The sequence below is a fragment of the Coenobita brevimanus genome, chromosome 40 (assembly GCF_032717465.1).
Source record: "Coenobita brevimanus isolate Jiangsu-jjx chromosome 40, ASM3271746v2, whole genome shotgun sequence".
Lineage (NCBI taxonomy): Eukaryota > Metazoa > Arthropoda > Malacostraca > Decapoda > Coenobitidae > Coenobita > Coenobita brevimanus.
Genome location: NC_136993.1, coordinates 1340597 through 1366019, shown reverse-complemented (window position 1 = coordinate 1366019; position 25423 = coordinate 1340597). Strand labels below are relative to the sequence as shown.

Sequence of the window (25423 nt, the reverse complement as noted above, 5' to 3'; positions counted from 1 at the left end):
AAATAGAAAAAAATATGAACATTCAGAGTTTCATGCATAATGAAAAATTACATAGCGTTTTCCAGTTAACAAGAGTTCTATAAACAGGTATCATTGAAGAGTAAAAAAAAATAAGTTATCCGACTCAACTGACCAAACAACCACAGACACATCAAGGAAAAAAAAAAAGTATTCTCCCATTTTCTTTTCTATCAGAGTTTTATGTATCATTTAATAGTAGAAAAAATAACAGATCAGCTGACTGAAGAGACCAAACAGAACAACCACAAGCACGACCCAGCAACAGTTTTGGCTTAGACATTTACTAATACTAAGAGACGGGCCGGCTAGTCACTGGGAGATGCCGGCTGCCACCTGACGTGCCCGGTGCTGCACCATGACGCAGCAGAGGATCTTGTGGGTCACCTCCAGCCGCCGGCGTAGGGAGGTCTCGCGTAGGATTGTTAGCTGTGGAAGGAAATTTTTTTTTCATTAGATCTCACATTATATTAGGGTTGGTGTGGTTTGTTTTGGTCTGGCTGGGTTAGGTTTGGTTTGGTTTGAATAGCCTGGGTTAGGTTAGGAGAGCATAAGATAAGATTAGACAAGCTTAGGTTATTTCTCTATCACCAATTGCTTTGATTCCATGAACGGTTACCACAAACAGATGCCTCTATGTTACCCTGTCCTCTGCCACTAGGCTGCCCTCTCTCCAACTCACACCCTTCTCATATACCTTTCCATCTCATCCTCAGTCTCTCCCTCCCCTCCCCCCTTCCATCTCATTCATACACTCTCCTAGTCAATCTGTAATTTCCATTCTGGCCATATGGTCAGAGGTCTGACTTGTTTCTCTCGCACTTATACCAATCAAATTCATCATCATCATCATCTTGTCCTCTTTCACTTATAAGGGTGAGATAAGGTTTAATCAAAATCATTATTCCCTAAAATATAATGTATCTTTCCCAGTTAATGATGGTCCTGTAGCAGAAACAGCACAGGAAGAGGGAGTTAACTTGGTATTAATACTTGCAGATGAAGGGGTTTTCCTGTCATTTCTTTTCTTAATGCCAACTTCATTTTTGTTCTGTGTTAAATTTGGTGCTACTGTACTGAAGAGGTTAACCTGTACAGTGAGCAAAAGTTCTACCTCACAGAACAAGTGATCAAGAAGCTGTGTGTGGATAAGTCTGAGGTATGGAGCCAAGAAGTTTGAAAGCCTGGGCCCAGATTCATCAATAATGCCATCAACTTAGCAGCAAGTTTACCATCCCAGTTCTGCATCACATCATCAACATCTGAAGGACTCACCAGGTACTGTACTCTGATGTTCATATTTCTAAAGTGCGTTTGCTTTTATGTAAGGGAACTGGGTCACTCCAAGAGCTTGAATACTAAGTCATGGTTGCATTAAAGTCAACAAGCCTCAGTAATGAAGGAGGAATGAGTCTCCTTGGTTACTGGTTAAATTTATTCTCAAATCTGTGTGTGTGTGCGTGCGTGCGTGCGTGTATTGCCCATGGGTAGAGAACTTAGGTTTGGAGTGTGTAGCACTTTATGACTGGATGCCCTTCCTGATGTCTAACAATGACCCTTGGGTGAACTCAAATCTCCAACCCTTCGGCCAGAGCAGAGCACTCTGACTCACTAAGCCACAGCTGTTACACCGCTAGGTGATGGGAGAGCATTATCCCTCCCAGCAGGGCGGCTACATGGGTGGGAAGCAAACTCTCAACCCTTTGGTCCTCAGTTAGGCGCTCTACCACCGAGCCACCCTGTCCCCTAATTCAAATTTGATTTTTCCATCAACGAGCTGAAAGAGTTTATGGATCTGCAAGTGAAAACAAACCAACTATTCATGTACAATATATTAGGCCCTACCTGAATCCGATGATCCAGTGGAAGAATAGCCACAATCCACCACATCCATGCGGGTCCATTGGGTATGGACCAATACTCCCCCTCCACTGCCGGCATAGGTCCATAGTGACTTAGGATCCGTCGCTTGGTCATGCCCTCTATGGAGTCAAACCACTGGGATGCTAGCCTGTGTACGTTGTCGTGTAGCCGACGAATTTCACCTAGATTATTTTTTGGTATACTCTCATCCTGCAGAGAGAATTTTTGTTACAATTTGTATTCTTTGTTAATCTTTGTTTTGGCATGATCACTAAAAACAGAGTTGCAAGAGGCAGACTGAAAAAAATGTGAGATGAGACCACACCTTCAGGTGACCAAAGCCAATGTATGCATGTTCAGGCCTCTATAAATGAAACAAATGGATTAAATTCCATGGATGCTTACCTGAAGGAACTCGACAGCTGCTGTGTTGTAGCCATCTCTGGCACCTTTGCTAACGATCTTGAACCGTCTGGAGCCAACTGTGTTTACAATAGAACGGCCATCTTGCGTGTACTCTATGTCTCGTATTTCCAACATCGTGCCGTAATCAGCATATCTGTAACACAAGTAAATAATTAGAGTGACAGCTTAAATTAATCCACATCATCCGGACTAATGGACCTAACATTCCCATCTCGAGTACTGAGCTGTGCGAATACTGTATTATGCTGGTCATGAAGTGGTGGTATGGAAAGTACATAAAGTGGTAGCATTGTCTTTTTCTGCCACAGCACTAGCTACATGAAACAAGCTACAAAGTCTGGGCCAAATTAACATGAAAACAGTATAGATCCTAATGCCGGTCATTTGAATTTTATCATGGACACATACTTGGTAAAATTTTATTTCATTCGTAATCATTATTTTACAACTCTGGCCTGCATTTTGCCCCATCAACATCTCAGACGTACTCAAGGGTATATGTATCCCAAATTCCCCTTTGACAGACCCCATACAGCATGCCCGGTTAAATGAACCACACAATCATTTTGCCAACATTCTAGCTCCTGGAATCCTGACTCCACCTCACAGACATAGCCATCTGTACATTTCTCATTTTTCAGTTACACTTGTCCACTGGTTTGTAATTTAACAGTTCCTGTGTTTGTTGTTAAATTATCTGAAAGAACACTCAAACAGGTAGATTCTAATGTTTAGTGATGATTTTTAGGTCACCGTAGTGTTATGACTGTGCGGGCCCTTTTTGAGGGGTTTCAATATTCAAGGAAATCCCGTTTGTGAATGTCTGCTCCCAAACACGTGAAAAATGATGGATGACACCCCTCCCCCCCCATATAAATATAGATGCACTTTACCCCACCAACGTACCCATTCTCAGCAGTATCCAGAGGCATACACATCCCAAATTCCCTTGTGCCAGACTCCATGCACCTCCTAATCATGAGGCGATAACGGGGCTCAAACACGTGTAGAGGGCATGTGATGGTTGGGATGGCCAGGGTAGCAATAAATATGGGGATTTCATGGTGGGGGTCCTTTCCTGCAGCCGCTAATTCATCCATCTCTTCCTCATGTTGCCGTTGACGCTCCAGACAGTCTCCTTTCATCACCACTTGCATAGCTTGTTCCACAAACTCAGTCACGGCAGATCTTCTCTCGGCTAAATACTGAAAGGAAAAAGTAAAGTTAATAAAAGTGGACTTAATGACACACTCAGTTATGGTAGATGTCTTGGTTAAATACAGTAATGAAAGACACTAATAATTTTTAAAAATGGAATTGCTGGAGCTAACATTACAGATAAAGAACACAGCCCTGTCATCGTCATCATTATTAACATGCCTCTTTTCCCTCCTTTAATGGTTTTAACTGAGCATATGTCAAGACTTACCAAAATCAACAAGTACAAGATCCACAATGAGATATGCTTAAAGTCTCATATATACCCTGTGGACCAGGTTAACAGAAGTTTTACACTGAGGAAAACTGGTGGCATGGTCATGTATAGTAACTTTCCAAGAAGAGTCCTGTACTCACCATTTTAATAGAGGTTTTACATAGAGGACAGCTGGTGGAGTGGTCAAGGCAGCGATCAAGGCAAGTGCGGCAGAATGAGTGACCACAGGGCGTTGTGACCGGCTGGTATAGGTACCGGAAACACAATGTACACTCAAAGTCATTCTTGTCAAGGCTGTTGGGGTCTACCATTCTTATGTATCCTTGGCTTACTTCTGTTGGGATAGATAGAGGAAAAAATGTATTAGGCCTTCTGCTGGAATGACAAAAATGTGTATTAGACCTTTGGCTGGGAAAGAGAGAAGAAAAGATGTTTTATGATACAGTATTGTACAGAATCATGGATGTTACTGGCAGTGGCATAGTCCTGGCATCCCAACTTGAAATTTCAGATAATGCATGGAGACTGCAACATCCCCCCCACTCCACACACACACTGGAAACCTGGCTACACTATTTGTTACTGGGAAATGCCTTACTTAAAAGTGGATATTTTTTTGCAAAGGTATGCATTAAGCACCCCAGTTTTTAGTGGGAAGCAGTGTGCTGATGGCGGCTGTGGTAATGGTTGCTGTGATGGGTCATGATGATGATGATTCCACTGATGGTTATGACAAGGAGAATTCAGTAGCAGTAATGATAATGAATCCATCCATCCATCATCCAATCCTACATTGCCCCATGAGGAGCGTAGGAGCCTGGGGCTAGGCAGCTGGTCCTGACGTTTAAGATGAGAGTGAATGATAATGAAACAGGCACCAAAAATTAATTTAAACTCCAACTTACTTTTGCTTCTCTCCATCTCCTTGTTAAATCTATCAATGATATTTCTTAGACAGGGAACTTCATCAATAGGCATGACTGAATTTCCCGATGGATGCCTCTGCCTTCCATTATCACTGTCTTCACTATCGTCGGAGTCCGACTCTGGGGGTATGGAAGGGTCCGAGAGTGCAGGGGTGAGGCGGCGGGTGTAGCAGTGGTGGTGGAGGTGGTGAAGATGATGATGGTAGCGGTCAATGTTATACCGTCGACCCGATGTTAGCCTTGTCAGCAGCCGATGGTATGCCTGTAGAGGAAAGGAGTTCAGATTGGTTTTCTTTGGGAACTAATCTCCTTTTACTCGAACCTGGCCTAAAATTTACATCACTCTATCATAATACTGAGACTAATCACATTTTACTTGAACTTGGCCCTGTTCTGACTGCTTCATCTTAATGCTGAGTTGTAACATGATATTAACACTAAAATGCAATGCTAGTCACAAAGAAGAGCTATGGAAGAATGTAAAGCCATTGCAGTGTCATTTACCACCATTACCATTAAGCTTTGTGAAATAAGCTGAAAGAGAACGACACTGTGTTAGGGGACTCCTAGTAGCTACTGTCAAATACTGTATATAGTGTGATAATACAACCAGGGATTCATAATTCACAAACTAACAATGGAGACCTTCAGATAAAATTAAGTACTGTAGTCACCAATACAAGCTTTAAATTCACCTTGGTAATCTCGTCCTTGATGCTGCGTAGACTGTTACTCTCTTCAAGCACAGCACACTGCATTAGGGCAACCAAGGAGTCCTCAAAGCGTCCAATCGAGGCCAGTGCCATCGCTTTCCGAAAGTAACCTTTGGCCCACTCCGGTCGACACCTTGTGGCAGCCTCGGCATCCTTGAGGGCATCCTCCGCTCGGCCCAGTGTGTGTAAGACATGCGATCGGTTGCTCAGTAGCAGGTGGTCCTGAGGTGCTGTGGAAGAAATATACATGTGAGTTTGATCATGTGGAAAAAATGAGAGACTCACTAGGAGAGTATGAGTAAGGTGGAAGGGAAGGGGAAATATGAAACCATGCATAAAGAATGGGGAATGAGGAACTGACTTGGAATTGTGGAAAAAATACAGTAGCTATGAGTTTGGCTGTCGAGAGACTGACTAGGAGAGTGTGAGTAGGGTGGAAGGAGAGAGGGGAAATGGGAGACCATGTGGAGAGAAAGGAGGATGAGGGAATGACAGGGAGCTCTGAAAAAAATAATGTGTGGCCCAGAATAATTAAAGACTGACTAGGAGAGTGCATGTGAGAGAATTAGTGGTGTTAGTCAGTAGCCATAATAAACCCCTGCAGTATGTGGAGAGGATGGAGAATGAAAGATTGATGAGGAGAGCGTATGTGTGTGACAGAATGAGCCAGAAAGAAGGGGACAACCATGGATGGCATGTAGGGATGGGGTGAAGAGGTATATGAGTGAGGGGAGTGAGTTGGAGGGAGAGCAGCCTGATGGTGGAAGGCACGGTGACATGGAGGTGATTCATATGTGGCCACTCCTGGGATTATAGTGTCTGGCTCTAGATAGACAGACAGGTGGTACTGCCCTCAGCTGTTTGGCTATAAACAGATATAGTAGGCCTATTGCTCAGTTGTCTGGTTTAGATAGATATGACACAGTGTTGCTCTCAGTTGTTACACAGAGGGAAATTCGAAATAAAATACGGCAAATGCAGCAGGCTAATTATTTGTATGAGGTCCATTTCAAGATGACACAATTTTGTAGGGCAAATTTGGTGGCGTGTGGGTGTTAATATACAGCTGTGCTAGGGCCTTGTGATTTGTATTAGGCCTATGGATATTTTAGTCCTACATGTGGTGTGTGTGGGCGGTAGCCTAATAAGTGCTAGGGCCTTTAATCCTGTAATAGGCTTATGGATCGTATTAGTGTAATTTATTTCTGACCAGTCAGATATGGTCTCGTAAGTTAAATATACTTATAACCATTATTAAGAACAATAAATAAAATCATCCACTATTAGTAGCAACAGATAGTAATGAAGTGATGCACTTCTAGAAATGAAGTGTTGGTCTTTTCTGATTAAGTCAAGATTTTCGTCCTTTGGCAGCTTATTGTACGGCACGTACTATTTTTTCCATATCACTTCGTCACCAACACCATATTCTAGCCTTAATGTACTGTGTTACATCTAGGTATTCAAGATGGTCAGATGGAAATATTACGCCAAGGTAAAACGAGAACATCAGCGAAAAGATTTTTAAACAAGCTCAAAGTCAGCATCAACTTTCATCCCCCCAGTAAAACAGGCTTAATGTTTGATCCCAATCGGTGTGAACGACCTCATAAAAACGCAGGAGATGGGTAGCCCCCCCCCACCTTTATTAGGCCTACTTAGTCTCGTGAGCTTTTTTTTTTTTTTTTCATCCTCCTCAAACCTACCAATTTATTTTCCTGCAGGAGGTAAATATTCTCTTAATATTATAGGTATGGTAATAATATGCAGAAAATATACGGTAGAAAATTAGTATTAGGTATGTAGGTAGGCAGATTTGGCTTGTTATAATAGCCTCGCGATGTCAGTAATTCATCTTTATAATGTAAATGAAATGAGATAGATAGATAGAGAGAGAGAGAGAGAGAGTTACCAGATACGGTACTGCATACAACTCGGATGTTATAATTTCATCTGTAACAAGATCTCTTAAGAGGAGGTGCTAGGGGACACGTCACACGCCAACCCTGACAGAACGCGACCTAAATGCGGAAGAGATAGGTTAGGCCTATTCTGGCCTGTATGGGGTATTTTAAGCCTAACTGACGCAGGGGGTCATGGAGTACGGTACTACGGTAGGGGTGATTCTGTCACACACACACACACACACACACACACACACACAAAGAACCTTGCCACTTGGTATAGCTTACGGATGAATTATCCGATTTTTAACAATGGAATATGCAGTATCTGGCCTCTCTCTCTCTCTCTCTCTCTCTCTCTCTCTCTCTCTCTCTCTCTCTCTCTCATTGCAAGCTGGTTTTATTCAACATTAGACCTTGCAGTGATGGGGATAGGAACAGTCTCAAACTGTCTTTCAATTCTGAGAATTTATTCTTGCTAAATTATCATTAGTTATTATTATTATTATTATTATTACCGGTATTATTACTGCTGTTATTATTATAGCATACGAAAGACCTTACCAAGTACAGGGTTTCGGAGCAGTTACAATTAACCCTGTCGTTTTTTTTTTCCCCTTTACCACCAACGTTCTCTCTAGTTAGCTTTTAACATTTGTCCTCACTGAAGTCATATTATCAACTCGTGAGTACTAGTAATCATATCCCATGTACCATATTGAACTGTTAGCTGTTGTTTCATTATGCACTCTTTAGGTCTAACATCATTTACCGTCTTTAAGTCATATGATCAGTATTTAGATACGTCACATGATAATAAAGCAATTATGTAAGCAAGGACGTTAGGTTGCCAGGCAAAAATTTCCTAGAACGTTATGTATAAAGGGTCTGAACGATTGTATATGATACAAGTAATATTTGGTAACTTATCACATATTTTCGTATTTTCTCGTATAGTATTCACTCATTTGATTGTGATGTGTTTGGTGGTGGTTTTGGTGATGTGGATGTGACTGAAAACATCTGGCGAAATACTCGAGATTTGTCCATGTGGAGCGTATGAGGAGCCAGGCGACATGTTAAACGGAGAGGAAGTATGAGGTGTAGGATAGGAGTGGAGAGGAGAGAGAATGACTAGAGGAGTGTATGTGAGTGAGATGGAAGGTGAGACAAAGGATGAGATGGAAAAATGGAGTGGAGAGGATAAGGAATGAGAGACCGATTAGAAGTGTGAATTCTCTTTTTACGCTGACCTGGCCTGAAATTCCCATCACCATCTTGATGCTGAGTGGTAGATTGATGCTAGTCACAAACAGGTGCCATGGAAAGTATGTGAGAGCGGTAGCACTGTCTCAGCCACGGAGCTACGTAAATAAGCTGCACAAGGGTGAAAATATGGCTGTTAATAAAAATAATAATAAATGTTAATCCTTCGCAACTCAGCATTCAAGATGGAGAGATGGCAGCTTTAGGCCAGGCTAATGTAAAAATAATATATATAGTGCATTAATAATTAAACGATTTATATAAGTAAGGGCGTTTGGTTGCCAGGCAGAAATTGTCCTGGTTATACAAGCTAGTGGCAAGAGTTGGCACGAGCACAGACATCGTACACATGCGGTAGCCTATTCACCTAATATTGCTTTCACGCATCCAATACTGAGCAAAGAAGTATAAATGAACTTAATGAACTTGCCTATATAAATGAACTTAATGAACTTGACTATGTAAAAATATATAGTAAAACTTGGCAAGAGCACAGACATTATCGTACAGTGGCCCATTTTCTTCAGTTGTTTTTGCTTACGTACCGTATATGTAAAACAATGAAGTATTAATGAACTTACTGAACAAGTCTTATATGATAAAAATATATGATTTGTCAAAGTTGGACGAAAGCAGAGTAGTTTCGTACATAAGCAGTAACCAGTGTTGCTTTCCAACATTCTATACTGAACTAGGATAAAGTACAAAAAATCTACAGATGAAAGTTGGCGTAAAGGCAGACAGTAGAGTTTCGTGTGCAAGCAGTCGTCTAAAAAAGTGTTTCAATTTGCTTTACACCAAGCATATCTAATTTTATACTGGTAGAAGCGGTACTGAATTAAGCTTGGCTGCTCTATAAGAATTTATAATTAATGAAACTTGGTGCAGCAAGGCAGTATTTCGCACACAGTGACCTACATCCTGACCAACACCATTTAACTTTGCTTTAAACCACAGAGGCAATTTAATACTGAAAAATATGTAGTCAATGGAGATAATGTGTTGGGATACGTAGTGAGTGATTTAGGGAAAGGAAATGTTATCGAACACAAGTTTGACCTATACCGATATACAGTGTGTAGTATCGGATATTACACTTAATTTTACTGCAGACCGCATGCTAAAAATTTAAGTTACATAGATACAGTATAATTAACTCAGTGGAAGAAAGTCGGAGCTGGCTATACCGTGAAGTGGAAAGTAATTGCCTAATATCGCACGGTACTTAAATGGCTTTTATTCCACACAGCCGAGTATTACATTTAGTTTCGCTCTACCCAAAACCACATGTAAGCAATTTTAAGGTGAAACACTAAAATCTAAATATCAATACAGAATTCTAGTTATTAATGAGCTGTGTGGAAGCGTGTGAAGGTTGGGAGACGCATGAAAAATTGTTAATGCTGTAGAAAATGCAGTAGGTAATAACAGACTGTGCTGATATATTTACGCTGAGAGGGGAATCAAAATGGGCCCAGAGAGAAAGCATGTGAAAGTTGACGGAAGCAAGTCAAAGGAAATTGTCGTACGCAGGCATTAAAATATTGCTCACTTTATATTTAACTTTTCTTTAAATCACATACGGGCAGGTATGTGGCTCAATAAAGAGTATACAAAATAATGGAAGCACTGTATATGATCTCAGTAAAAAGGGGAAATCTTGCCATGAGTTGACGGGAGCAAGTTAGGGGAAACTCCGAAACTAGCGTACACAAGCATACTACTAAGATCATGTACTACTTTAGCTCCTCCAAATAACATACAGACAATTTTGTGATTCAATAAGAGAGATGGATAAAAGTTAATGGAAATACATAAGCTTACAGTTCAGGTGAAAAGCGTCATTGATCAGTTGGCTGGGGAAGCTGGCGGGGTAAACGGGTAAAAATTATCGTACACAATCTGACTTAGGCTAATATGTGCTTAAATAAAGAGAAGGGTACAAATCACTGGCAGAATTCATGACCACACGAGAAAAACTTGACATTAATCAGCTGACTGGGAGAGCTGAGGGGAGCAAGTTGGTCAAAATTATCGTACTGGGAGAGCTGAAGGGAGCAAGTTGGTGAAAATTATCGTACACAAGCAGACATCTCTCAACTTGACTCAGACTTATCTCTTGACTCTGAAATATAAGTTAAATTCTATGCTTAAAGAGGATACAGACGACACAGGGGGAAAATATATCGGTTGACTGGGAGAGTTGACGTGAGCAGGAAATTAATTGAACTTCTCGTACAAAAGCAGACCATTGTGCTCTCACATTTCTTTAACTGGTCTAAATCACGTAATTATGTGCTTGAATAAACAGGATACAAAACAGTGGAAGTATTTACGACCTCACTGTTAAGGGAGAAAACGTGTCATTAATCAGATGACTGGGAGAGTTGGCGGAGGCATGAAGTGAGTGAAAATTATCGTACACAAAGACCTACCGTAATACTATGATCTCGCATTTATTTAAAAAAACTATATCTCTGTAACAAACATGGATACGAATTAAAGGGAATACTTACGATCTCACTGCTCAGGGGAAAAACGTATCATAAATCAGTTGACTGGGGACGGTGACGCAGACAAGGACGCGACGCTGCCATATCTACCTAAGTCACATTACCTACCCCAACTCTAGGGACCAAACCCTTATTTCGGTGGCCGCGTAGCACCGTTTCCGTAGCGATTTATTCACCTTCACATAACCCAGAGATGCTTCACTGCACCTTTTTCTTAGGGATTTAGTTTTCACATTACAGCTTAAGTCTTCAGTGTTATTGATATGAACATAATTTACATCACCAATACAACGCTGGTTATTGAGGTGTTATGTGCTGAATAAATAGCTAAGGAAGAGTTGTTATGAAGTTTCACTTATATATTTTATGAGCGAGTGTTTAATCATGCTTCGTCGGATTTAATTTAGCTGAGTGTTTTATTCCAGCTAACGAGAGCAAAATCCCTCATAAATATAGGACAACTCTAGTATTCCTGCAAACGCCAGATGATTTTCAGCTGATTCATAGGTATCAAAAGGAATTAAACTGAAGATTCATAAGAATATCAGAAAAGAGGATAACTGCACAAGGCCAGTTGACCCATGCTAGGCAGCTCGTAGATGAGTGTGAGTGCTAGAATATGGCAGGGATATGCTGGATGCGCGTCAGAGAGGCTGGTTGCTACGTGACTTACGATAGTCAAACATCCGCTTCCAGAATATATAAATATACATACACAGTACGTCGTGTGTGTGTGTGTGGAGAGAGAGAGCAGGGGGATCATCATCAGCTTGTCAGTCCACTGCAGAATAAAGACCTCCCTTATTTTTCCCCATTGGCCTTCTGATTGTTAGCCTGTTCCATCCAGTCCTAGCGAATCTCTGAATCTCTTTACACCATCTTGTTCTTTGTCTCTTTCTTACTACTGTACTCTGATTTTCCACTCTTTGATCCTGCTAGTCAGGAGCAAAGGTTCGCCTATTCTGCATCTGCTTCACACTTAAGGCATATCCATCACTTTCGTCTCAAACGCATCAAATCAGGAATCATCCATGGGCATAGAAACGTACCAAGCCTCTCTCAGCTTAGCAGTATTAGTCAGCAGAGGAAATGAGAAGCAAAAAAAAGGTGAAAAGGATATACCAATTTTTTGAATTTACTAATATTACCCAGCAAAGGAAAGTGAGTAGTAGAGCAATTTTAGTCAGCATAGGAAAGTGAGAAGTAGTAGAGGTGTAAGGAATATACCAAGCCTCTGAAATCTGCAATACTGGCCAGCAGAAGAAAGTGGGAAGTAGAAGAGGTGAATGAAATGTACGGCAGGCCTACCAAACCTAATATTACAGAGGAAAGGGAGAAGTAGTAGAAGAATATTAGCATAGGAAAATAAGAGGTAGTACAGGTGTAAAGAGTATACCGTGCCTCTGAACTTTGCAATATTGGCCAGCGGAAAATGAAACTAGAAGTGAAAGGAATAAACCAAGCCCTCTGAACTTAGTAATATTTGCCAGCAGAGCAAGCCAAAGTGAGAACAGGTGAAATTTTAGGCTTTCCCCCCTCCTGTATCGTACTTACCCTGTAAGTTCTGCTATAACGTATGCTGTGAAAATTTAACATGTAGGTGATTTGTGCCGGTACTTTGGGTCATGAAGGGGTGCGAAATTTATATTTAAGATAGTTATAATTTGCACGGTGCGTTCGTATTGCTTGATGTTTATCGTTTGAAGTGATGGAAATTAAAATATAAATGATTAAGTGAATGGTGGGTGAAGAATGCACTAGGACTAGGTAAAGTCAAATTTTATCCTTGTCTAGTTTCGCTGTAAATCTTCGTCAACTTTGACTACCTCGTGTTTTCTTCATCCACCATTCACTAACCTGTCAGTGTCATTTGGCAAGTGATAAGGTCTTGGCTACTAATACGAACAACTATGAACTGTGAATTAGGACGATCCTGCATTACTCTTTCACGATACTTAATGAAACTAAAATATACATGATAAATAGATGGTATTCTTTTGTATGTACTTCATGTTATGAAATAAATAGAAATGGATCCTGCTGGCAGGAAGTTCTATAAAAAAAAAATAATGATTAAAAAAACGAGATACTTTTAAAGATACGGGACTAAAACGATGTGGAGTTAAAAATATCGCTTGGGATAGCAAAGCCTTTTGATGGTACCGTATGCGTGGTGTTATTACAGTAATAAACCTGGTAGATAAAAATATCTTGTAGATGGTGTGATCTTGTATTGAGTGATACTCAACGATACTAAAAAGGTACATTTAACGAAAGAGGGAAACATGAACATGGATAGAAAAACAAATGTCGTCTCGTAGGTAGAGTGACATTTACAGATAAAAAAAAAAGTTTAGACACACACACAGGCGTTATGGACATGGATAAAAGAAGGAAAACGTTACAATTCACTCGTGTTGATTGAAATTTAACGATACGAAAACTGACATTAAACGACACAAAGAAGTGGTATATATAGTGTATAACGGTACCATTTAAAAGGTTACGAGTGAACGAAAAACGAAACTGCTGTAGACGGTATGCTATTAAACTGGCCGATATTTTACGATACAATAAACGATACCAAAAATTTTATATACCGTATCGGGTACTAGTAAAAATATTTCGAAAGTGAAAATGTAGACGTGGCAACAGCGCGGGCCGTACCCAGGAGCAGGTTGGCGGGTGTTGGGGACGGAGTTTGGACCCAGAGAGAGGTTCAATACTGCCACGTAGCCTGCCACAGCCACCACCACACTAAAACACAACCAGCCACAGTTTTTCTTAATGCCACACGGCGTACTTCTAAACTACCACATACAAAGGGAAATTCATTACTGCCACGTAGCCTACCTTTACTTCAGTGAGATAGCCTACCACAGCCTCCACCACACTACACCATAACCATACATGCTTTACGATCACAGCGTATGTGTAAATTAGCTCATTTAAAGGAAGATTAATCATTGCCACGCAGCCTACCTGTACTTCAATGAAAGCCTAACCACCACCACCACCACTACACAGCCAGCCAGTTTTTATAATTGCGTAAATTTTAATATTAGCAAAAAAAGGAGATTCAATACTGCCACGTAGCCTGCCACAACCACCACCACACTACACAGCCTGCCTTGGTTTTTATCATCACATATTACGGATAAATATTAGCACATAAAGGGATGTTACAGTTTCCCACGTAGCCTACCATGATCACCACCACAGCTCCCCCCCCCCCCTTTTTTTTAAATTTCACACAGCGCACTTGCAAATATTAGTTCCTTCCCATTTGCCTGACCTGTCCTACTTCCAATTACTTTCTCAACTTTTTTTTTTTTTAATTGCATTGTCAGGTCATTTGGTAAGGTCAGGTGGGTATGTTGGGTCAGTTACGTCGTTTGTTAGGTTACGTCAGGTTGAGTTGGGTCAGGCAAGGTCAGGTCGGCAAATACCATAGGTTAAACGAATTCTGTTAGGTCAGGTTAGGTAAGAAAGGTTACGTTAGGTTTAGTCACGTCATCTCCCCATTCCGTGTCGTCAGGGAATATAAGGAGGATCGAAGTATTTTAGATGAAACTGCATTGGAAACAAGGTCTTCCCTCTCACTCTCGGGGACACAATATTTATGTAAGCTACCAGGTGGCATAATGTTTGCCATAAAAGGTGACACCGGTGATTTTTTTTTTTTTTTTTTTCTAATCAGCGTAGAGGCTTGGCAGCCCCAGTGTCAGTGATCCTTGTCACACCACACTAGGCAACACGTAATGATTCACAGATGTGTCAAGTGAGTCGCAGCGCACTGTCACTCTTTTCAATAGGTAGCTAGGTGTAGTGTCGACACCACGAAGTCTACACTCAAGCCTCAGAGAAAGCCAAGAATTGTTGCCTAAATTTCCCTGTCGGTATAGCCTGATACACGTTGCTTATAGTATGATTTAAGAGTCGTATATACCCATTATATATATTTTTTTTATACTAGGATTTCCTTCTCGGCCTTGCACCCCGCCAAGTTTCCTGAATCTGTTAGCGTTTAAACAGAAGTGTTTTGTAACATGAAAGACTTATAAGAAACACTAGTGGCTCTTTGTTTACTATGCATTTCGCCTTTCACGGCAACTTCAGAAGCCCTGACCCTGCATTCTGCATTTCTCCTGCTCTGTTAAAGTCCTTGCAGCATCTTCACAGGTTTCTTATCGGCTCAGTACAATGACGTCTTCATTCATGGTACAAACACACGATTTTTTTAAGTTTTAGAATTAACTAATGGTTAAAAAGGACAGAAACGCCTCCAGTAGCTATTTATCTAATACAGGTCTTCTGCATCGTCTGACTAGCAATAAATCCAAAGTTATAATACTGAAGGGATTACGTCTTGATTTTTGTTGTCTTCAAAACATTTTATTTACCGTACCTTAAGAATAAATCCAAAGTTATACCGAAGGGACTGCGTCTTGATTTTTCTATCTATCTATCTATCTTTTGCCAGACACCATAATCCCGTAAGGGGTGGCCATTTGACTCAGAGTTATTTGTTTTACAGGGAGGAGCACTAACCCTCCACCAACCCACTTGTTGACACATAGGGAGCCCTACCTTTAAAAAAATTTCATTTACCTTAGGGGAGAGTCCATGCATGAGGAGTTAGAAATAGCATTCAATAGCCCATAGCGATCTTTCGAAGTTGAAAAGGAGTGTTTTGAGGTTGCAACTGGAATAAACAGATGAAACTAGGAAGACGTTTCGAACTGGAGGGGTTAGAAATAAGGCCTTGAGTAAACCCTTTGATTGTAACTAAATTAAACAAGAAATTGCGTCCTGTGACTGGTTAAGGCGTGGTCTAGAAAAATAAATCGACAGGTGTGACAAAAATGGGAAATTATGAGGCAGAAGTTGTGAAATATATGGTATACCTTTGCGAACATTTACCCTCCATCAATGACTAGTCACCCTGTGGGATTCACCTTAACGTCTGCATACTTTTTCACTATTTTATTTATGGTTCTGCATAATTCGTCGTAAATGGGAGTACAGGTAACAACTATGAAGCTACCGGTATAGTCATGAAAAGAAAAAAAGAGTGCAAGAAGTTGATTTCCTGAGAGGGGGGAGTGAAGAAAAATGAGAAATAACGAAGCTTGAGGAAAGGAATGAAAGTTTAATTGAGAGAGATCATAATATGCATGTACCGGAGAGAGAGAGAGAGAGAGAGGGGGGGAGGGAGAGAGAATTATGTATGTACCGGTGTGTAAGAAAGGGAGAGATTACCGTACCGTACATATGTTCCGGTGTGTGTGTGTGTGTGTGTGTGTGTGTGTGTGTGTGTGTGTGTGTGTGTGTGTGTGTGTGTGTGTGTGTGTGTGTGTGTGCCATTACGTTACAGTAAATCCATAAGATGCTTGTGGCCCACGTGACTTGTGGTGGGTTTGTTAACGGTGTGCCTTCATGCGTGTTGGCCTCACGTGACCTGCTCTCATTGTACCCAACGCACACACACACACACACACACACACACACACACACACACACACACACACACACATACACACACACACACCGCTTTCTATATCACAAAACCATACTCTCTGCGACTTAATACTTTTTCAATAAAGCAATTCGTGTGTGTGTGATATTTTTCACTTTCATATCACTGCAATGACGTCATGCATGGCTATTCTTGGATACGGTGGATCTCTCTCTCTCTCTCTCTCTCTCTCTCTCTCTCTCTCCCTCCATCACACACACACACACACACACACACACACACACACACACAGATGACTCACCCTGGTGCTTGCGTAACACCCGCACGTAAGTATTCCCACACCCCTACGTTTACGCAACAAACCAGCGACTCAGTTTTACTTATAAATACAAGAGACTTTACTGTTTATATACTGGCAAACGTTCTTTTTCTTAGATATCTGAATCCAGTAGCTTCAGACGATTTTATTCAGCTGAAACACTAATATTAATTACTACATTTGTACCTTTACTAACATCGGGCTGAGTCGTTTTTCTAAAGAGGGAAATTCCGTTGCAATAATAAAAATATATCCTTGAACAAATACAGGTTATAGTTTTAATCTCTACGTTAGGATGTATGCTTGAGTGGAACAGGGTATGAGGAGGAGAAAGAGTAAAGGGGGGAAGAAAAAGAAGAGGAGGAAGGGAAGGGAGGAGAGGGAGGAAGTAGTAGAGAGGAGGGGATACCTCCGCAAGGAAGGGGATGAGAGGAAGTAGAGAAGGGAAGGGGAGGGGTTGGGATGGAGGTGAAGGAAGAGGGAGTGGGAAGGGGAGAAGGAAGAAACGGAGAAACAGACAGTGAGGGGAAGGGGAGGGGAGAAGGAAGAAACGGAGAAAAAGACAGGGAGGGCAAGAGAAAGGGAACAGAACGGCACTAAAAATGAGTTAAAAGTGCGACAGCAACAAAGAGGGTCGCTTTATGTGGCTTCAGTGATTTCCTAATACCGGTACCTCTTGCATAACGACTCATTCTGCACCTTACACCTGTATTCTGGTATGTTATTGATGCAACACCTAGATTACTTACAAAAGCTGGTAGTAATATGCACAATAAGTACATAGCTTAAAGAAGAAATGCTACGAAGCTTCCTAATACTGCCTATGGTATGGTCTTGCAATATTTCGTAATGAATGGGTGATTGTAACTTACGGAGAGAGAGAGAGAGAGAGTGTGTGTGTGTGTGTGTGTGTGTGTGTGTGTTTCGTAATGAAAATAACGCACTGTGCTGGAAGCTGGAGAGAGAGGTGTTAAAAGTATGGCTAAGTTTCAAAAAGAGATACAATAGGCGACCATATTGGTTTGCGTGTATGAGCGAGGGTGAGAGGGGGAGGGGACGACCGCCAAACGTGACCTCCATCTCACGTGTCTGCTTCCCCCCCTCCCCTTCCTCCTCCTCCCCCCCTCTCTCTCTCTCACTTCCTGTCTCCTCCCTCTTCCCTTTCCAAACCATTTCTCTTCACCCTATCTCCCCTTCCCCCTCCCTCTCCTCCGGTCTCTTCCTCTTATTTCTTCCCACCCCTTTTCCTTCTCTCTCTCTCTCTCTCTCTCTCTCTCTCTCTCAAGTACTGTACGTCTTCCCATTTTCTGTTCGTTGCATTGGGCAGTTTCATAAGCAGTAGTCGCCCCCCCCCTACCTTCTCTCCTCCCCCCCACCCTTCTTTGTCTCCCTCTTGTTTCTCTGTGATCCCTCTCCTCCTCTCCCATTTCTCATCCCTCTTTCTCCATCCCTTCTCTCTCCCCCTACCCTTCTTTCTGTCTTCGCCCTCTTTTTTCTTTCTCTTCCCACTCCTCTCCTACCATTTTTCATCTCTTTCTCTCCATCCCGTTTATCTCCTCCCCTCCCATCCTCTTCATTGCAGTGGAAAGTTTCATAAGTATTATTCGCCCCCTCCCCCTATCTCCTCTCCTCAGTCGTGTATTCCTTCCCTTTTCTCTCTTACCTTTCCTCTCTCTTCCTCCCGTTTCTCATCCTATTCTCTCCATCCTTTCAATCTTTCTTCTCTTCCATCAGTTTCCATCTTTCTCTTCATTGCTCTGGGGAAAGTTTCATGACTATGGCTATTAAATTTTTGACCCCCCCTTCCTGTCTCCTCTCCTCCCCTTCTCTCTCTCTCCCTGTCTCCTCCCTCTTCTTTCATTTCTTCCCGTCTCCTTTCATGTCCTCCCTTCCTCTGCTCTCTTACCGTTTCTTCTTATCCACTCTCTTCCTGTTCCTTATCTCTTCTCTTCTCATCCATTTCCGACCTTTCTTGAGTCTCTGCATTGCATTGAGCAGTTTCATAACCAGTACCCCGCCCCCCTCCCTTGCTGTTCTATCCCGTCCCCTCCCTTCCTGTTCTGTCTCCTCCCCTCCCTTCCCCTTCCCTCTTCTCCCCCCCTTCCCCTTCTCTCTTCTCCTCCCCTCCCTTCCCCTTCCCTCCTCTCCTCTCCTTCCCTCTTCTTCTCTCCCTTACCCTTCTTTCTTCTCCCCTCCTTTCCCCTTCCCTCTTCTCCTCCCCTCCCATGTTCTCTCCCCCTCCCGTCGCCTTTCTTCTTTTCCATTCCCTTCCTCTCTTCCCCTTGCTTTCGTCTCCTTTCTTCTCCTCCTCTCCCTCCCCGTCCCTTCTCCCCCCCCCCTTCTTCCTCATGGAGCATGAGAGAAAGTCGGTTGGAAAGTTTGGTAAGCAAAATGACGATGACCCCCCTTAACTATAGGTTTGCTGACGAAGGCCCCTCCCCCACCATCACCAGAGAGAGAGAGAGAGGGAGGGAGGGAGGGAGGGAGGGAGGGAAATATCGCACTGAAAGTTTTATGCGCTGAAGCTAAGAAGAAAATACCGGTAAGAAAAGGTTAGAGGGTGCGATTCTAGAGGCAGACTACCAAGGTCAGTTTCATGCTACGTTAATGAGTGACGTCAGTATCATTACCCCAGTCCCCCTTTGCTAGACAGGTCCCCTGGCTGTGTGACCAGACAGCTGCGGGAACATTAGTTTTTTTTTTTTCCCGGATATTTCTGATTAGTGTATTTTATATATATATATATATATATATATATATATATATATATATATATATATATATATATATATATATATATATATATATATATATATATATATATAAAGTCCTTCCTGGTGTTTATTCTCGTATTACAAAAACGGCAGGCATTCACATTGTTTTTTTTTTTGTTTTTTTGTTTTTTTGTTTCGATGAGTACCGGTATTCCTTTTTTTTTCTTTTCAAATGCCTGTATTTGTGAATAGTGTACGGTAAATCATGGCCTACCGGTACATAAAAACTCCTTCATAGTGTATGGATAAAAACAAGCATACACATTCATTATTTTTTCCTTGGTTAATTATTTGAATGATATTGTATTTCGTCGCGTTTTTTCTAAGGCATTTATTTCTGAATGCTTACAGTACTTCATGTACTGTATCTGTCTATAGCCAGACGCCTTAATCCCGTAAGAGGTGGCCTTAAACAAATCGCCTTCATGTTGCTCTGTCCCCTGCCACTGTACAACGCTGCCCTCCCCCATCTCATACCTCCCTCTCATATGTATCTCGGTCCCTTCATCTCATCCTTGGTCTCCCCTCTCCCCCCACCTCACACACACTCCTCGTTAGTCTCTCTCCATCCTCCACATGGCAAAAAAAAATATATATATATAGCTATAATTATATTCAATAATTTTCTGGGGCTTATTTTCAAAATCCTTCGTCCAGTTTCAGAAGGTAAAGGCGGAAAAAGTTGATAGCTTAGGCGACTAAGCCATGGTTTTTATGATGTAATTTGTTCTGCTGACGTTAGTGAAGAGGGAGAGGAGAGAGGGAGACCAAAGATGGGTTGGTGGGATGGAGTAGAGAGGTACGGTAAATGACACTCAGGTCAGTTAATGGCCAGGTGTAGTCAGAGTTAATTTGACCCGTAACAACGAGATTTCACCCTGCCTTATAACTAGGGTCAGTTCAGTTGATGGCCTTCACCAAGGAAACTCATTCCTACCTCATAACGAAGCAATATAGTAATCACGTTGTGTGGCTCAGTTCCGTCAGATGTAGACAAATTCCCATCTCTTCGGATTTCATGCTTCCACACCTCTGTCCAGTTCCGTCATGTGAAAGGAAGGTGTATATAGCAGGGTCATATACAGGACTCTCGAAGCGAGCGTCATTGCTGTACCGGTAGGCTATATGGGCTTTATTACATCCTCCATTTTTGTCTACTGAGTCATCCCCAGCCTTACAGAAGCTGGTATACCCCTCCGCCATCCATCCTTCCTACACTCTTCCTCTCCTCCCCCCCCCTTCCTCTTCTCCTCTCCACAGTACTCCACTCCTCTTTTCCCTTCCCTTCTCTCCTTTCCTTTCCCCTTTGTCATCTCCTCTCCTCCTCCCCTCCCATCCCCTCCTCCCCACCTCCCTCCCCTTGACCTGCAAAATGCAACCTTGCAACTGACACGACTCATATGGGTTACCGTCCTACTCTACCTCGACTCATGGTACCATCTTCCATTACCTCTACTGATCACATGGACAGGCTGGATATAGTTCTTTCACCTTCACTTGGCCCAGATTTTCGTCCTAAAAGTTCTTACCATTCAACTTATCTTGCTTTGCTTCGTTCACTCGGATTTTACATGGACGGGTTGTTATTATTATTATTACTATAATAACCACCAGACACTCATTCCTACCTCATAACTCGTCGAATTTTAAGCAACCAAGGCCGAAAATATAAGCTGTAAAGTAGACCCGTAGTCCAGTTCTCCTATGTGAAAACACACCAACTGTAGCTACAGATTCTGCGTTACACAAAGCTACTACTGTTAACATTTCTTAATAAACCCACTGGCTTGGCTTATGAAACCTGGTTAGGTGGGGATTGCAGGTTATGTAAAGACGGGGGAGGAGACACGTTGAATAACCTAACCTGCAGTGGTCAAATGTAGGTGTGTGAGAGAGAGAGAGAGAGAGAGAGAGAGAGAGAGAGAGAGGAGTTTAATCCAAAGCTGGTGGAGGAAAATTTGAAGATTTGAATTTAGATACCTGGTAGTCTCTCTCATACACCAGCTTCATTAAAAACGTTTCAGTATGGTCACTGTAGCTGCGGTATTAGAGGTAAACTGCATTCTTCATGAGAGGTAGCAGGAAATGAAACGAGTTAAGGGAAATCTGAAACAGGAGTTTAATCTGTAAGGGGAAAAAGGAGGGGAGGGAATAATGGTAAGGATAGAATACAGACAATATTTTCAGCGTTTATGGTGATGGAAGCAAGCAGACGGGAATTCAGGGGGAAAAAAATAATCAGAAACAAAACTAATGGAAAGAGTTAGGCAGTAGCAGAAAATGCATCGTAATATGTTTTACTGCCTAAACCTGAAAGATCCGTCAACCACAAGTAGCCTGTTTCTGTAGGTCCGTCCTGCAGGTAACGTACGGTAAGGCAGCTGCTTGTACCGTGTAGGGGTCCGGCGCCCCTTGTGGTAGACAGCAGTTTACCAGAGTCTGACCAGAGCCCTTCCCAGGGTGAAGTGCAGGGAAATATGAGGTTTGGCTCTTGGGTGGACGCCACAGCTGCCCACCCAGGGTACACAGTGCCACCAGGCGTAGGTTCCTCGACAGGGCCTAAATTGTAAGCAAGCAGAAATAAATTCCTAATCTGTAGAGTGAAGAGAGTATTTTTGTGGTGACACGAGGAAGACTACCCACCAATCACCACCACTTCTGCTACTGCTACTACAAAAATTAATAATAATAATTGTAATACCAGTACTACTACTAATAATAGGTTCTAATACTATTACTACTATATACTACTATGGAGAATAAATCGCAAAGAGAAAGATGCCACGAAGCCTGTCACCACGAAATCCCCTCTTTACTGTTTGGCACAGCCGGTCCAAAGTTATACAACGTTCCTACAAGTCACGGGGAACGCTTGCGTGGGGGAAGGGGGGGGGGGACACCGGACTAGCCTTACGTAAACACCAACTTACAAAAATAAGTTTACAGGTACAGCCATACTCGCCCTTCACGTTATGCATATGCTACAGAATGTTCACAGCTCTATATAAATTGTAGTGTGTGTGTGTGTGTGTGTGTGTGTGTGTGTGTGTGATTTTCGCTGGTCTGTTATTTGTACTGCGCGAGCGTGTGTAATTATTCCAGCCTTTTATATATACCGGTATGTACTGTGTGTGTGTGTGTGTGTGTGTGTGTGTGTAATTTTCACAGCCCTATAATTTGCACACGCGCGCGCGTTCCTTACGAAAACAAAATTACAGATATTTTCATGGGAACAATCATTAGGGCAGTATACGAGTATTATAATCGATTTCGCATCTCTCTCTCTCTCTCTCTCTCTCTCTCTCTCTCAGGGATATGGTGAAGCGTTTTTATTTTCTACTTTAAACTTCATGGATTTTAAGGAAAAGTTTTGCTATAAAAATTTTCATACTAACGAAAAATCACCTCTATATATTGGGGAAAATCCTGTCAACATTTTAGTTAACAGTGGGTATATAGCTTTTTTTTTTTTTTCACGTATTTTCTCCATTGAAAATAGCTATAGTCACCCATCACACAGTCCTTGTTATACTTTTGGAATATGCTATACTTCTTTTTACTCATAGCCTATCTGGCCCAGATTTTCGTCCTGTTGCAGCTTACTTCACGTAGCGCAGTGGCAGAAAATACAATACCGGTACTGCGTCTATATACTTCCCACAGCACTTCTTCGTAACTAGCATCATATTCTAGTGTTAATTTATTTTTACAATTCAACATTCAAGATGGAAATAGTTATTTTGGGTGAAGTTAGAGTAAAGTAATTTTGGGTGAAGTTAGAGTAAAATGAGTGTACATTTTTCACACCCCTTGTATAACTTGTATGGTATTTCAGTTCAGAAAGAGGGAGGGTACGGTACTGTCACACACACACACACACACACACACACACACACACACACAGGAAGGGGGGTGGTTACTGTACACATAGCAAGACCTTACGCTGTATCATATTAAGGTTGAATTTTCCGTCTTCTCCGTTTCATAACCATCACTACCGGGAGAAACCGTATGAGCGGGTGTTGCAGCTTCGATTAGTTTAAATGTACCGTTAACTAACTAAACCTGAGAGAGAGAGAGAGAGAGAGAGAGAGAGTTACTCTCAGGCACTTAAGATTCATTTGAAACTTGTAATATACCGTTCAGTGCCTTTATATAACGAATATATAATCATCATCTGTTCTTCGATTCCCACCCCAAGGTAGGGCGAGAGAGGGCCCAGGGAGCAAAAAAAAAAAAAAAAAGTTTGCCCAGATGTCACACTCCCATTCACTCAGCATTTAAGCTTTCGGAATCCTAGGTATAATAGTAGTAGGAGAAGCTAACAGTAGCAGCAGTAATAATAATAATAATAATAATAATAATGCTATATGTTTAATTTCTACTATGACAGCTTTCATAACCACAACTGAACGTACTGTTGCCTACCTAGCAACTGCTCTAGACAAGTAGATGGCAATTTAACTGTCAAGTTCTTATATAAACATCTTTTACACTGGCCCAGATTTTCGTCCTTTTGCAGCATATTTCGCTTCTCTCTGTCAGATGATACAGCTTTGCATCCCTTCCACTGCACTTCGTCGTGACTGGCACCATATTCTGTATTTCTTTATCCCAGCAGTCATAAATGGAGACAATCATAGGTTAAGCTAAAAAAGAGTAGAGTGTAAGGCATTCCAACTTATAGATATTGCTCACAGACGAGTTATGTTGATGATACTTGAGTTTTATAATTTTACAGGAATGGAGAAATGAGGTAGTGATTTCTGGGGTCTTGATGTTATGCAAGCTGATATATCCAGTATGCATTAATGCTAGAATCGAACGAAAGTTATGCAAGCGAATGTATACTCAAAATTATCGTTAGAATTATGGGAAAGTTACACAAACAAAAGGAAAGTGTTACATCTGAATTTAAGCAAAAAAGTATTAGGTGAAAATGTTACTGCTGAAATGTAGCTAAACAAGAGAAATTTTTCCTCCAGATAATACTAAAATCGAGCAAAAAAAAAAAATCTCAAGCAGTTTTAAAAAATGAGGAACGTGGAAGCAAAGTAACAATAAGGTAGAGAAAAATAGGGTCATGCGGAAACTAAATAATGTTTAAATTTACTGCTAAAATCGAGCGGAAAAGTTATGCAAGCGAAAATTGAACTTCCTGCTAGAATCGAGCGGAAAAGCGTTATGCAAGCAAACATGGGTATATTCTAACCATTACTGAAGGCGTCTGTGTAGAGTCGTACAGCCTCCTCCAGTTGCTGTTCCTTAAAGCATTTGTTCCCTTTGGTTCGTAACTTCACACCCTCCACCTCGCCAGCCCACCAGCGATTGACCAGCGTGGATATCAACACATTAACCTTAACATTCATCACACTATCTTTCAACTTGCACTGACACACTTTACAAGTCCTGAGAGGCTCCTTTTGCAGACATAGCCGACAGTAGGTGTGTCCACAGGCTAGAGTTGTAGGTTCGTGTAACACACCCCAACAACTAGGACACGAAAATATATTGCGTTCAACAGGGGGGCTATTTTCACGCCAGTGCTGTCGTAAATAGTCCACTAGCTTACTAACGACCTGGTATAATTTATCCGTAGTCATCGGGTATAATTTATAGATATGATTCAGAGTTTCCAGGCTCTCCGTCACTTGCCCTCTCTCCGCTAAGTAAGTTGCGTAAGATATATAAATGTCTTGGTTTGGTCCGTTCTCTTTTAGTAATGTCTCATACATTTCCCCCGAGAAAATTCTATCCAGGGTGGATCTTTTTTCATTGGTGCCCTGA

General features: G+C 41.7%; 1 protein-coding gene across 1 annotated transcript in view; it reads right to left on the bottom strand.

Annotated features, from left to right (window-relative positions):
- Window positions 1–281: 281 nt before the first annotated feature.
- LOC145397188 (LON peptidase N-terminal domain and RING finger protein 3) overlaps window positions 282–25423 on the bottom strand; it is a 25217-nt gene continuing 75 nt past the window's right edge. Inside the window, exons 1-8 of the mRNA XM_080270387.1 lie at window positions 24849–25423; window positions 5364–5611; window positions 4648–4930; window positions 3883–4076; window positions 3214–3512; window positions 2287–2440; window positions 1864–2091; window positions 282–447 (exon numbers count right to left, since the gene is read on the bottom strand). The exon at window positions 24849–25423 is cut by the window's right edge and continues 75 nt beyond it. Coding sequence (XP_080126513.1) covers window positions 331–447; window positions 1864–2091; window positions 2287–2440; window positions 3214–3512; window positions 3883–4076; window positions 4648–4930; window positions 5364–5611; window positions 24849–25423 — 2098 coding nt within the window. The 3' untranslated portion in view covers window positions 282–330. The remainder of the gene's footprint in view (window positions 448–1863; window positions 2092–2286; window positions 2441–3213; window positions 3513–3882; window positions 4077–4647; window positions 4931–5363; window positions 5612–24848) is intronic.